The 16,001-nt window shown below is 37.4% G+C and overlaps 1 protein-coding gene across 4 annotated transcripts in view; it reads left to right on the forward strand.

Moving 5' to 3' along the window:
- Positions 1-16,001, forward strand: part of cacna1c (calcium channel, voltage-dependent, L type, alpha 1C subunit) — a 285,780-nt gene that overhangs the window by 77,129 nt on the left and 192,650 nt on the right. For all 4 annotated transcript variants that reach the window (XM_041781270.1, XM_041781272.1, XM_041781269.1 and 1 more), the window contains exon 2: positions 7,079-7,511. In XM_041781270.1, the coding sequence (XP_041637204.1) occupies positions 7,079-7,511 (433 nt within the window). The remainder of the gene's footprint in view (positions 1-7,078; positions 7,512-16,001) is intronic.

Below are 16,001 nucleotides of genomic sequence, written 5' to 3' on the forward strand. Positions count from 1 at the left end.
AAATCACAGAAATCCTCAAATCGGTCCCAGATTTAAGAGCAAATGAGGGAAATATAGTTTCATCCAAGTAATGAGATGCTCCAAATTGAAACCACAGTGGTATTTCCCATTAGGCACAGCAGCACTGATAGGCTACCAAGTGACTTCACTGCTGATGAATGTGCTGTTACACTCTAGCACTGCATCTGAAGCACAGTGCTTGTTCATATTTCCTGACATAAATCGTGTTTAATTAGTGCATGTATTCTAAGATTACCTCAATGATAATTAAGTTTAATTTTAGTAATCATGAAAATAATACGTTTACTTTTAGGACACTCAGATCCTTTAACTGAATGACCAAATGGGCCCTACCAGATGTCATTTAATACTGTCAGAGCATGTACATTGGATCAGAAGTGTTAGTACAAGCCACCCCATTAACATTCCCCTGAATAAATAAATGATAATATTTATTCAAATAACTTCCACTGAGTAGTGTTATGGGTAATCTTTGAAATCAGTACTTTTAGTTTCACTTAAGAAAGTTTTAACCAGAGTAACTGTACTTTTATTTGAGTATAGTACAGTAATCTTGTACTGCACAGCAGCACATAACAAGAGAATGATTCCACCTCACATCCAAAAACAGCTGGGGTGTTGATATCTCAGGGTTAAACATTTCAGAGTTGATTTTGATATGTGGATGGAGTTTTCATCATGCCCTTGGAGAAAATGTTTATAAGTGCTTGCTTGTGTTTTGATATTGCCTGTTGTAATGGGATCCCTGCTGGGGTTTTTACTCATGTATCTGGTGGTCTGTTGTTTTTGATGCAAGAGACATCTGGACCATGAGTGAAGCTTTCCACTGAGTTAGAGTTCCCGCCTGTGACTTAAGGTGTTCCTTAAAGGGATACTTCAACATTTTGGCAAATCCGCCCATTGCTATAATTCCTATAGTCTTACTAATAGGTTTGTTACCTTCAGTTGTCCGTGCAAGCTATTTTTAGATTGCCGCACAGTGTCACTCCGCCCAGTGGTTTATACGGCTTCATGTGTGGTAATGTTACATAATTATACGTTATTATTTCATAGCATGGTGAATGTGCAGGTCTCAACTTGTCCACGAGAGCGTTTTGGAGTTGTTGAATTGTGTATATGATGAGTTTGATGAGGGAAAGCCGGAATACCATAAGACTCAATAGAGTTGGCACAGCAGCTCCCAACTAGGCAGCGCAGATCTAAAAATAGCTTGCACGGACAACTAAAGGTAACGAACCTATTAGTAAGACTGTAGGAATCCTCATTAAGTCATTCAGCTATTTTTTATTTGAGTACTGGTTTCAAAATGCTTTTAAAAAGTACAAGTATCAAAAAAACCTCAATTTCAGTCATTTGAGTAAATGGTCTAGTTATGCTTTATTTCTACATTGCCTTGTTGTTATGCCCCTTCCTCTCCCACTCCCAGGGCCCCAGCCAACTTTCTTTTCTTTTTTTTTTTTTTTTTTTAACATTTATATTTGGGCCTTTTTATGCCTTTATTAGGTAGTAGAGGACAGTGGATAGACTCGGAAACAGGGATGAGAGAGGAGAGAAACTTTGAAGGGCCACCCGCCATGGTGTGCGCCTTAAACCTGCTGGTGCACTAACTGCTCTCAGGCTGCACACCTGGTATGCATTATCCACTAATTAGCTTATTAGACAAAATTATCAGTATTCAGTGTAGAATTTGAATATTTTTCCATTGAGAAATTGTGTCAGGAATAGTCCTGTAAGTTTGACAGTGTCAAGCCTGCTTAAAATGCTAACAGCTACTTGAAGTCTAAGTTCTGTGGTGCTGTAAGTAACAGACAGCGGTTGGTCTAATGTCAGTTGCGTCTTCGCCTCTGCTAGCTTACACCAAGGGAGGAAAGGCGGGAATGGTAAACTAAAAGTCTTTATTTTTTTCCCTGTTCTAAAGTATAAAATAAACCTGCTTTAGGGTTGTTTTGTTTTTAGAAGTTACTGCTAGTGACTAGCGAGGTTAAGCTAGCCGCTAACAGCTGAAGTGGAATACACTGCTAGCTTGATAGTTGTATTTTCTTGCGTCACTTCTGACTTTCAGTGCGAAAATTTATCCTAGTATAAACAGATAGCTACCAATTTATTATAAATATAAATATATATATGATACTTTTGTCGCAGTCTTGTAGCTTTAGTTCTATGGCTATCATGTTTTTGGGACTGTAACTACTGTATATCTCATTGTTTGACATCTAACTTACCATACACTATAGTTTTATACAGAATTATTTATAAAAACGGGTACAAATGTTTGATTTATTTAAAACACTGGCATCCACATATGTGGACTATGTTATGGATATAATTTGAGATATAAAATGCTCAGGTGTAGCTGATTGGAGTAATTAGCCCAGGGCTCCATACTCAAGCTTGTTACGTTACAGGCTAATCTTATCAGTATTGTCTTATTACTGTAGTAAATCATCATTATGTATTAGTTACACCTGCTGTACTTTTCCTCCTATAATAAGTCAAATGTTTGCTTTGATATGGGCCATATATTATTTTTACAGCTCTATTTTCTCCAAACATTTATTTTAAACTTCTATGACAATACTGAATGATTTTACTATATGTGGGTCTGTTTGCATTCAAGCTTTCTTAAGTTGTACTGATGCATAGGTCTAGGTAACAAAATAAAAAAGAAATATAAGTTAGAATTAGGGCTGAACGATTTGCAAAAATAATCTCATTGCGATTATTTTCCCAATATTGCAATTGCGATTTAAAGTGCGATTATGTTTAGGTTCCCCTTCTAATGTGTTCAACAAAGACAAGCAATAAATCATGCTTTATTAAAAAAGGGCACCATATTAGATAAATAAAACTAGGAATAAATAATTTTTTTAAAGAATTTCTAAGTTTGGTTCATATGGCAAATTTGAAATCAATTGCTATATTGAAGGGGATGATCGTTTTTTAATTCTTGTTTTGAATAAGAAAAACACATACATGAAGAAGAAAAGTAGGATTTTTGTAAAAAAAAAAAAAAAAATCCACAAAAGAAACTCTAATGTTTGCATATGGTGTAGAGCATAAAACATCTACTGCAAAAAAATGTAACTGGTATTTTCACACATTTCAGGTTAAAGAAATATTGCACTGTCTGCGATTTGAATATTGCAGCAGGCCATATTGCGATTTAATCTAATTTGCGATTAATTGCCCAGCTCTAGTTAGAATGAGTAACGTTTCTACAGTTGTAGCTACTACTCTAGAGCAGTGGGTTTCTACAGTGGGTCAGGACCTCAAGCTGAAAAGTAGTAAAGCTCTTTGCAGTGATTTGAGAATATGTGCCAGGAAAACATGTGGCAAAAACTCTGTCCACAGGCCTTATGCAGTGAAGTGCTTTTTGAACTTGTTTTTTTAAAAAGCATGACAGAAGATGCTGGTGGACCATTTCTGTCTCTTGTTGTGGTATTTTTTAGTCTCTCTGGGGTCAAAGTTGCAAAGTTTTTCATAAAATAATTCATAATGGTGGGTCCTGATGCCTGACCAGTTGAGAACCACTTCTCCATAGTAATTTAGACTTCCTTTTTTAGTTGAACAAGTAAGGAGTTATATATTACATTTTCCAATAAACTTAAAATCACTCATTTAGATTTTTACACGAGGCTATGAACCAGAGGCAACAACACATGGTAGAAGCAGAAAAGAAAAGGAGGGTCAGAGGTTAAATGTTACTGTTTAAAATTGCTCACATATTGTGAGCTATTCACTGCTAAATGTTCCTCTTTAATCAAGTCGTTTTACAAAAAGTAATTCAAAGTTTCAGGGCTTAAATAAGAGCTTAATCAGCCAGTCATCTTTTAGATATTATTTGAAACAATTATTGAGTAAAATATCCAACAGAGAAGTAAAAACTTCTCTGTTAATTTCAAAGTGTCTCTGACTTGATCAAATAAGAGTCATAGGAATGTTAACATAAAACCAGTGAGGACAGGGTTTTCTGGGATGTAGGAAAAGCGTACCCATTAAGCCCAGGCACCATTTAAGCCCACTTGCAACTTTGAAGTCAATTTAAACAAAAACAAACCAAACAAACAGAGGGGCCTGTCTAATGTTATACATTATTTTGTCCATCACACAATTTCTTAATTATATGTCAGTTATTGTTTGACACTAATCACATTTGTCAATACTGAATAAGGCTCGCCTACATTCATGCAGTCTCAAGGAGGCTCAGATAAAGTCACCTCAAAACTTTGGTGTTTTGGGACCCCTCAGAAACAACCTCTTTTCAACTATTTTCAGCCACTGACTTGTTAAGTACATTCATATTATGTAAATTGAGAGATTATTGATTTGTTTTAAACAAGTAGTTTTTTGTCATTTCTTACTATTTAGTTTTATGTGAAAAGATGAGTCATGCTAGCTAGTGTAGTGAGCTAATCACTAGTCAATACATGTAGTCCTACTGATAGATACACTGCTAAAGGATTAAAAATGATAAGTACAAAAAGTGTTTTCTGATTCATTTTACATAAATCTTCAAATTAAGACACAAAAAAAGGTTTGGGTAAGGGAAATATTTTCAAAAAATTTCTTTTTTCCAAGGTGGGCTGAAATGGTACAGTGACCCAAAAAAAACAGCTAGCGTGAGCTAACTTTGAACAAGAATTCCTTGATAATGCAGAAAGTTTGGCAAAAGAGGGATAACTGTGATGGTGAGTTTCGCAGCATATTTAGGCTACAGGCATTTCTTTCAACATTTGTTTCATTTTGGTGAGAACATATTATCTTTATTTCCCTGGTAGTCACTGTAGAACCATTTAAGCCCAGTGTGTTCCATTTAAGCCCATCTTATGTGTTTCAATAGGAAATAATGACATTTTGAGGTTTGATAGCTTTTCACTGTAATCCTGTGTTGGATATTGTTATACCTCACTAACTTCATAAACACGAGTACGTCACAGATCACACACTGCCCAGAAGAATTGTTATGTCAGTTAATTTTGCATAATAATTTGTTTACAGTGAGAAAAATGCCAACAAAAAGGAAGAATTACATCAACTGTCCTAAAATCATCATCGTTACAAGCCAAACATTAAATCCAAGTTCAATAAGATATTGTTGATGCACTGTAATGTCATTTAATACTTTTAAAAACAAATACATTTTTAAAATTTTGTCAATATTGAATCAAATTTTGTAAATATTAAATAAAATGTTCAATGAAATGTCAAATACTGAAGCCAGTGAAAATTAGTTTTAGGCCTACTTAGTCATGTTTGTGGTGGTCCACTGTTACAAGCCAAACATTAAATCCAAGTTAAAAAAATAAATTTTGTTTAACATGTATAACATGTTACTGAATTAATATGTGTTTACTACCTGAAAAATATAAGAAATTTTTATATTTCATTCAATAAATGTGGTTGTGGGCTTATTTGGAACACACATGGGCTTAAATGGTACTTTGGTACCAATTAAGCCCATGCCAGACTTTTGACTTTTTTTTGATAAAATGTCTTTAATTTGTTCTTTAAAATATGCATAAGTAAATAGATATACTTTCAAATGAGAGATTAATCCTTCATTTCAACAAATAATCATGCTTATAAACCATCTTAGTATCTATGAAAAATACATGAACTTAGATTTTGGTGGGCTTGATGGGGTCACTTACCACATATGACAGTGTGTTATTGTTACAACTGCTGAGGATTTAATTCAGTGTTCCCTGTCGCCATCATTCATCACGTGAGCTCTCTGAAATCTCTGAATGGGATTTCAGCTGGCATTATAAACCCTCTGTAATCACACGAAGCATGCAGGATAAGACTATCACTCTCCTGCACAACTCTTTTCACTTTTTCCGCCTCTTTTTGTCTCCTTATCTCTGTTATAACAGCTCAGGTTGGATTAACTTCACAGTGGTTCTTTACGTTTTAAAGTGTTTTGTCACTAAGTAGCTTTGCATTTATAGTATTTGAGAATTTGACGTTTGAGAGACTTTTATTCAAGTGTGACACAAGTTAGCATATAGATAATTTGTTCAATGGAATTATTTGAATACTCTTCTTTTATCCATTTAAAGTTGTTTTGAGTTAGCTTTCATAAGAAATTCATAAGAAATGTTCAAATGGTGTGACATCACATGATTAGCTTTGTGTGTATAAATCAACATAAATGCACGTTTTGTTCAACCTGAAAAGGGTTCATAGGGTGGTGGTTTTTGTGTAAACCTTGCTCTGATGTCAGAGGGAAGGGTGGGCTAAGAGGATATTCTAGCTGTCTTTAATCTGGCTAAGCATACGGTACAGTATGGATAATCCGCTCGCTCTTACAGTACTTTTACTCATTCATCCTTATTCCTACAATTCGTCTGGGTGATACAACTATGTAATCTCACTGAGATTATTGTAATGCCGTCTCTCATTCCCATTCTAACATTCTTCTTTTCTTTTATTCATACATACGGTTTTGTAATGTTATGCACAGACTTTAATACTCATTGCAATGCCTTTTGCCCATTGAATGCATGAATATATATATATCCTTGGACCACAGACACCGTACTGATGACCATTATGACCATTATTTTAGTGCTTCTACAGCTGCAAAAAGTTGGTCTATGGAAAAAAAAAATTTGGCTGGACTTTTATATTACAATGACAAGTAGTAGCAGATAATGAGTACAGCAGCCAGTAGTTGTTGCTCTGATGAGTGGTGGTGTTTTTGTATGTTGACACAAAGTGAAAGGACTGCTTAACCTACACAATATGCTTTTGAGCTAAACAGCACACAGTTAGCTCCGTTGTACTTGCTTGACAGATGGGAGTCTATTAGTCATCGGTCTGTTCAACAGGGAGATGTTTCAGTGTCTGAAAAATATACCAGGCTCACTAACTGATAAGTCAACAGCCTAAACCCTCCTGAAGCCTCTGAAGTAAACCAACAAACTGAAGAAAATTTAAACACTGTTTCGACTTGAGCCATGTGTGAAGCATCAAATTAATGATTTAAGAGCCTGCTGACAGATAAATGTGCTGTTTGCTAACTTTTCTCTCCCTTGTCATTTTTTGTCTGCAGGCTCCGACTACTCTCCCCCTCCCCCCCTTCCTCTCCCTCCTCCCCCCGGACTGACCAACGAGCACGGTGGCACTGGGAGCCACAGTGACCATGGTGGAGGAGGGGGTGGGGTCAACCATGGGGTGGGTGTGGTGGGCCTGGCACCGGAGCACATTCCCACGCCAGGGGCGGCCCTCAGCTGGCAGGCGGCCATCGATGCTGCACGGCAAGCAAAGATGATGGGCAATGCAGCATCTGGCGGAGGGGCGGGGCTTGGGACGGGAGGGGGCGGGCCCATCTCCACAGCCAGCTCCACACAAAGAAAGAGACAACACTATAGCTCGAAGCCCAAGAAACAGACAACAACAACAACCACGAGGCCGCCCCGGGCCCTGCTCTGTCTCACGCTCAAGAACCCCATCCGCAGGGCCTGCATCAGCATCGTAGAGTGGAAGTATCCTTTAACGAACATGAGTAAAGGTTTGTGTTTCCAGTGTTTTGATGTGGACAAGCAAAATGTAAAGCTTTTATTTGTGGAGGAGGCAATGCTTGTTGGGATGTGGGATTGCCCAGTTGAGACCTGTCCTAGATGTGCCCTTTTTAACCTCTTGGTTTTAAGTTTTACATCACATCCACTAGATGTTCACCAATCCTGGATGATTGTTGAAGCTGATCTGTGGCATTTTGCCAGTTATTGGTATCAGCATTTTATTTTATTGATCTCCATAAATATGAATTAATCAAAAGTCTACTAATTTGGCTTCACTGATTCTTACTCACTCACGCTCTCATGTCCCATCTAAAACACTATCAGGCTTAGGACACAAACATGCTACTTTTTATTCTAAGACTTATTTAACTTCAATGAATTGGTTAATAGTTACCTTTTCAGGTTATTTACATAAAATAAAAATCTACTGACCCATGCGCTGTCATGATTGAATGATCCTGCCCCTCTAACACTACAGTATAAAATCACAAAGCAGTTCATCTCAGTACAGTGGGCGTGGCTTCAGCTCATTCAACAGACACGCCCACACATCCTGAAGAAGATTTTACTGCCTCAGTTTGCATGATTTTGAAGCTTAATTTTATAGAGACCTAGAGATGTTTTATTTGGCTGAAATTTTACCTGAAGGTTCATAACACAGTGACCTGTCATACAACAAAGCTAAATACAGATTTATTTTCATTTTACAGGGTCTTTAAGTGATGAATACATTAATGCATCAGTAGTAATAATTCATTCGTACAATATATTTTTATGAAATACAAATTTTCTTTGTCTCAATAAGAGTTTTAAATGACATAATTATATTAACTTCCGCGACATATTGAGTGCGAGACTTATGTTGTATTCACAAGGGAGACTTGCTCTTTTTTTTTTTAATTTGGCAAATAACTCACCCACTGGCATGTCAAAATTGTGTGTATGTGAGTGACCAATAGATGACAGAGGGGAGGGACTTCCTTCTTCCACATCCGGCATTTAAGTCAGTTGTCAACAAACATGGCTGAGCAGGACCACAATGAGTGGATTGCAGCTTTGTATCTGCTGTGAAAAGCCCAAAATGATAGATAGCTTTATCAAAATCAAGTGACAGACAAATGTTTTCACAAGTAACCTGACAATTCATAAAGTCGTCTGAATCTGAATCTGAATCTGCTTTCCTCCAAGCGAGCTTCTTTTTATTCCTGTGCTGGTTGTATTGCTCATGCAGACACCACAAGTTTCTCTGCCATTTTCATGTTGAAGGAACCTCCTCCCCGCCGGGCTGGTCCTCCGGAGATCCTCTGGTGATGTATGTGAAATACATCACCAGAGGATCTGAATGCTGATTGCCTATCCAGAATGATTCGCTTGGGTTCAGAATTTTCAGCTCTTGAATGAAGGGTGCAGCCCCTTGAACGTGGCGTGAATTTGCCTCATTTGCATGAATTACTCCCTGAATTTGCGTGATTCCCACTGCATGTTTGTGGTGTGTTTACTTTTGCATTTACTTGGACATTACATGTAATTAACTTGCGTGAATGGGGTGAACACAACATTAAACTCTAATCTCTATATATTAGGCTGTGGTATTGATGAGAGAGGAGTGCACTTGTACCACTGGTTAATACATGCATAAACTCTAGAATTTACCGTTTCCTGAAATTAAAATTTGCTTTAATTGTTGTTGGATTTTTATATCATCTATACTAAATGCAGACAGAAAGATTTGATTTCTGCTGTAAATGCAAAACGGTTCCAAATATTGGTTGCCATTCTTATGAACTACTAATTATTGGTGTCAATATTGGTATCCACCTCAAAAAAAACAATACTGTTCAACTGCTAACATACACTCTTTATTTTGCAGTCATTTAGGATTTACAATTAGATCAACCAATAAGGAAGTAATGCCTTTTTTATAGGATATTCATTAATGACACTAAAAATGAACTTTACAAGGAGCAACATGACAAGTACCAAGCATAAAGGCAGTACAAGGAGGACTGGGTGTATAGTATCGGTAATGTTTACTTTTTCATTTCTGTGGTCAGACCATCTTCATCTTTTTGCATTTTTGCTATTGCAGTGATCAGTACATTTTTACCCTCCAAAAAAAGCTAACAGATGTTGGCTTGTGACTTGCTGTGAAGCTATCATCTGTTAAAAGATAAAAAAGTTGGAGATGCAGCTTTCTTCACGCCTACATACCATATCCCTGCAATACTGGCTGTATTGTAATTACGTTAGATCCTTTTCAATTAGAATGCACTGATGGATGCTGAACAAGGAAGAATTATAGCAACAGGGAAAAGAAAGGAGAGAGAGAGCATCAGGGAAGTAGGAAGTAAACAGGTTAAAAATGCATCACATTTTCTGTTTTCCCTTTATTCCTCTATTCTATTCCCTCTCCTCTTTCTCTCTTAAATAATCTCTCTCCTCTCGTACACCTCTCTTGGTGTTATTCTTTGCTCTCCAATCACGTGTCCTAATCCTTTTTCCCCTCCGTCTGTCTGTCGTCTGTCTCGGTCTTTCAGGGTTTTTTTCCTCTCCCTCTTTCATCTTACATTCTTTTCTCACAGGAAGATAAAACAAATTGAGTCATTTTCATCCCCCCTTCACACCTCTCCCCAGCATATGTCTCTCCCAAAGCTCTTTCTAACTGCATTCATACTCTTTCCCTGCGGTCCATCCATGCCTCTGTTCCTCCTCTGCTCCCTGCACCTTCAACCCCCATGTCTCTCTCAGCGTTTATTATCTGTCTCTCATTCCCTCTGTCCATCCAAATCCCTTTATTCCTGCTATTCCTCCGCCCGTCCTCCCTTTTTACCCTTCCTCTCCTGTCGAGATTACTTCCCAATTTTTTAAGCTGCTGAACATAATGACTCGTTTTTCCCTCGGGCCGGGATAGAGAGAGAAAGAGAGAGACAGAAATGGTCAGTGTCACAGTCAAAGTGATGTATAATAGAAGAGGGTCCACATGAGCTTGAACTCGGAGAGAGCAGAGTCACACTTCATCCTGAGAGGGAGTGCAGGAGAGGAAGAGGATGGGCTGGGGGAAATAGGAAGGGCAGGGATGTGGGCAGGACATGGATGTCGACAGGGGAGATGATGAAGCAGAGTAGCTGAGGAGAGAGGGAGGGATCCAGGGGAGGATGGGAAAGGTAAACAAGAAAAATGACAGGGCAGGGGGAGGGTAAATAATGAGAGGGGAAGGAGAGGAGAAAAGACACAGGGATCATAAGGGAGGAGAGGAGAGAAGTAAAGGCAGAGCCAATTGTTGATGAAGGAGAAGATGAGTTCGTATTAGTATGGGTGTTGATGTCTGTTTATGAAGGAGGCTGCATTAAAATATGTATAATAAATCAGAGTTGATGACATTGTTGAACAGAATGAGCAAAAGTACAATACATCACATGTATGTCCTTCCAACATGCATGTCATGAGCTCATCTATGTTGGTTTGCATCCAAGCATGTTGCATGATGAATTGCAGAATATGATTTCATTCAAAATTTTTAGCCAAAAGGCAAATCATATCATGCTTAAAGAAATTGCTCGTGCTGTCAATTGAATAACACATGAACCGAATTAATTACAGGCACCTTTATACAGGTAATGTAAAGGTGCCTGTGTATAATATTCAGCCTAGTAGCATTTAGTGGAATAAACTTGGTAAAAATGAAACATAATATTTATAGGTAGGCTCATTAAAATCAGTGTTTCATCAGCAAAATATATGAAATTGTTTAATTTTTATGAACTAAAAATTAATGTTTTGTTCATACATCAGGAGGGACCTCCATACAGACTCCACCAACTTTGATTTTTGCACTTTGTATGTTCCTGCAGTACCACAGATGGGACCAAATAACATACACATTTTATAAAACTCCACTGGTTTTAACCATTACCACCAGAAGTTAGCTTTGCAGTCTTGAATCTGACTTTTAGAGGTCACTTATACCCCCATTTTTCCACATTGCACCTTTTATGATAATAATAAAATGATCAGAAAGAGCATGCTCGTGAATGACATCAGAACCTTTTATGAAGTTTAAACAGTGGGATGTATTTATATTTAGCCGAAAAAATTGCACATCAGCAGAGGTATGATGTAGATGTAGTTCCACTGAACCTCAGCCCATTTTGTACAGGTGTGTGTTGTTTGTGTGAGCATGTGTGTGTCTTGCTAGAGGCAGAAAGATGCAGGAGAAGGAGATACTGAGGGCAGGTTGTTCATTTCTTACTCTATGTCAGATGATGTAGATCTATGGATTAGATAGAATTATGAAAATTTAAAATTTTTGGTATATGTTTTCATCAAACTTACAAGGCTTCTGTGGATAGGTGTGTTATGAGTTCATATTGCAAACATTATTTTTTAATCATGTTGTATTTTTCTGTGATTAATCAATCAAATAATCCCAATTTTTGACAGAACTAGAAATTGCACAACCATAAAGTAGTTGACATCATTTCCTGCATGACACTTATTTTTACAGCAGTGGAGGATTTTAAAGAACATCATTTTTCAGTGGCATAATTTTCTTTATGAAGTTGCAAGGTGGTCTAAAAAAAATCAAACTAGCTAAATAGAACTGGTGATAAAAAAAAAAAGGGGAAGCATAGTTTTCATCTTGGAGACTAAAACAAGAATGCAGTTTTGAAATGCTGGCCATTTAAAGTCCATGATATGTAGCCACTCTGCATATAATCAGTAAAGGCAGAGTGGTTAGAGTGCATCCAATGTATGTCGGTATTTTCCTCTGTATGTTTGGAATGTATTAACACATTGATAGTGCTTTAATAGGAATGTTTTATAGTTTTATTAATTTTACAATTTGGCTATTTAAATAACTTTTGAATAAATAAAATTTGAGGACATTTAATTAGTGAAAATTGGACTAAAATGTTTTTCGTTTTTAACAACTAAATCTTTTTTAGAGTGAAAATGACTACAATGTGACTAAAACTAAAGGTTGTTGAATTAAAAGAGAAAGAGTACATTCAGAATTGCTGCCACTATTAGCACTTATTTAATTTCATAATTTTGCTTGGTTTAATGTGGACAGCAAGGCTATTCATCAATCCACATCAATGTTCAGCGTGCTTCCTTAAAAATATCTCTTCTTCAGAACAAGTCCACATGTAAGATATGTGTTGTCTTCACCTTTATGGTTACTCATATCCCTCAGATCACCTTGTGTATTTATAGTGATTATATAAAGTAGGAGATCAATCCTGTCCAGGGAAAATGGTTGAAAAAAAAAATTAATGGTATTGTATGCATAAACCCCAGGGTCACTTGAATAATCATACCCAATGACTGATAAGCATTCGAATCATTACCCACAATTCCCAGCATCATTTATTTCAACGGCTCTGAGGCAGGGAAGTAAGGAAGGAAGAGGGTGACAGAGGAAGAGGTGAGGGATGAGATGAATGGAGGAAAGATGAGACATTAAGCAGGGCTCTTTGGGAGAATGAGAGGGAGTAAACAGGAAGGCACACACATAAAAAAAATACCACACAAAAGCAGCAGAAGAGCAGCGAAACTTCAGTAAATTTTGTCCTTCACTAGCCCAGAACCCTCCATCAATCTGTCAGTCTTCCACCTGTGTATATCTAAACATTGTAGTTTGGGACGTCCTTCATAACTGCAGTGCGTGTTTGAACGTTTCTCTGTCGGTGACTTTGTGCTCTGTACTGTACGCCTTTGTTCTCTGTATGTGTGGAAGCGATGCATTCTTGTGTTGTTCTATAGGCTTTTTCTCTCTGTGTATGTGTGTGTATCCTGTATTCTGCGAGCACCTCTGTCTCCTGAGATAGCAGATCCGAAATCTTCCTCTCCACCTCCTCTGTTACCATGACAACAGCTGCTGCTCTCAACAGGTCGATGGGGCCCGCCTGAGCTCAGGCGTACAAATGTACGCACAGACACACTAGACAAGGGCACATGTATAGTAACACACTGATGATAATAAAGGACCAGAGCACTCACTCATGCTGCGTAATTATAGCATTTAAACATTACCTACACACTGCAAGGTCAGCATGAGAGACAAGGAAAGAGCGGGGGCAGGTGTACATCTAACTACTATGTTCTCTTTATGAAATCACACTAGGTGGTAATTTTGAAAAAAATGTCATTGAGTGCATTCATACTGTTTCCTAACCAACAGCTCAACTGTTGCATCATGTCACTGTAGGAGTTAGATTATTTGCATGCCATCTGCAAAGAGATGAATATCCCCAGCCTAACACATGATAGTGTTGAGGCTGCCTTCCCCTGATAACATCCCTGGTTCCTTATTTGGGTTTGTCAAGATAAGAGATTATCTGCGTTATTGTGAGATGCACGTGGTGTTAATGTGTGGCAACAGCTGAATGCAGATATTTCATTAAATAGCAGCTTCTCAGTGTGTATGTGGATGCAATCCTACTGTGACAATTTATTGTAAGCAGATCCAGTTAGCTTGTTGAAATGCTGATTGTGTATGTTTAATTCCTAAATGCCACAGACAGTAGCACCCTGGTGAATACTGCATTAAGACTGCTGTGAGACCTGCTGAGTTAACTGGATGCTGATTGTATTTTAAGTTTATTTATATCGGCACATTTCCACATAAGTTGTGGGTAGAATACATGTATTTTATCTTCTGTGGTATGCTAATAGAGATAAATATTTTTGTAATTGATATTGACTAATAGAAATTGTTTTTGGCTGTATTCTTTACTCAGACTTGTAGAATTTCCTCAGAGTGTTGTTTGCTCTCAGCAGCACAGCAGACTGTAGATTTATGATCATGTTGATAGAAGCAGATCTCAAGGGTTTTTTTAAATTATGGGTCAGGAACCCAGAATGAGTCACAGGCCTGTTTTTCTGTGGGTCCCCGCATGTCTGGAGTGTGTTTTCAACGAGCTCCTGCCACAAGGGTTAGTGATTAACTTTGATACATTTGGGTCCCAAGTTGAACAAGCCAAATGGTCTTCTGGCCCGTGATGTTCAAGGGTCAATCCTTTATCAAAACATATACTAAGTATCAGCCCTGCAATAAAAGCTCTGCTCTCTTTCTTTTCCCCCCAGCATGGCTGTTCTTTAAACAGTAGTTAAGCCTCTGAAATGGACAGTTGCTTTGTTTCTAGAGAGGCCACACACGGCTAGATCTGTGCTTAGATTGTAGGTGATGAAAGATTGTTAAATCTGTTAAGTTTGCATCCTCTTATTTTGACTGAAAATTGCTTTTTACTTGTCAAGACAGATGTATGATTTTTATGAAATTAAAGCTTAGTTGAAGCCATGCGGGATGGCTTCAGAAAATTAAGGCAAACCAGGAAATGGAAAATTTAATCAGCTCTGAGAAACAAATTCAAGATAAGGCTCTGACTAAAAGCCTTTTAATGTAGAACTTCAAATTAAAATGAAGGCTCAGTCCCTTTCACTAGTTTGGTGTTTCTGCCAGTTGTGACGAATAGAGGCAGGTCTCAATTAAACATCCCTATACATTCACTGTTGAGATAAGCTGTAATAAAAAGAATGTAGAAATACAGCAAGATACAAAAGCAGTTGTAATTCATAAGTCTCTCTGATGTCTGCTTTGCAACTTATTAAAGGCCCATGATATATTGATGCCTGTCCACACAAAGGTTAAGTAAGGTTATGTCACAGACCTATTTAAAAAAAAATGTAAGTGTACAGGAGAGACATTTCAGGTTTTATGTCTATTCATAAATGAATATATTTTAATTTTGGAGCTTTATGCCTTCATTATCTAGTTCTTTCTTTCCCTTTTTACCAAAAAATGTGATTTTTTTACCGCAGGATGTTCTCAATTAGGGGCATTAGAAAATATCGATACACTGATATATCGTGATATTTCGCCAATATGTAGAGGCTCTTTAACCCAAATGATGTTTTTAATGCTAAAATATAATTATTATTGTTATCCATGAATTTTCAAATTTACTGATTTACAAAAAAACTGAGAAAATAGTAAAGCACATTATTATTTCTTGATTAATATGTCAAATTATAGTTATTGACTTGCATTCCTGAACAGAAAAATGAGTTTTAGTGGTTGAATGTTATGCTTGATTCATTTCTGACTTCTCAGAGAAGCCCAGTGAGCCGGCTCAAATTTGGGTATAAAAAGGTGAATTCAGAAATTCCTCATTCCTGTTCAAAATGGTAAAACGTGGAGAGCTCACTGAAAATGAAAGAGTCCACATTAAAGCACTTCATGATGCTGGATGGTCTCTGAGACAAATAGGGAAAGACATAAATTGTTCTCAAGGTGTAGTCAAGTATGCTTTGGAGTCAACTGCCGAGACTGGTACTTACAAAATGTGCCAAGGAAGAGGCAGGAAACCAAAGTGAACTGAAGCAGATGTCAGCCCCCTGAAGATTTGAAGTAGTAGAGACAGAAGGAAGACCACTGCTGATCTTCAGGCA

The sequence above is a fragment of the Cheilinus undulatus genome, linkage group 23 (assembly GCF_018320785.1).
Source record: "Cheilinus undulatus linkage group 23, ASM1832078v1, whole genome shotgun sequence".
NCBI lineage: Eukaryota > Metazoa > Chordata > Actinopteri > Labriformes > Labridae > Cheilinus > Cheilinus undulatus.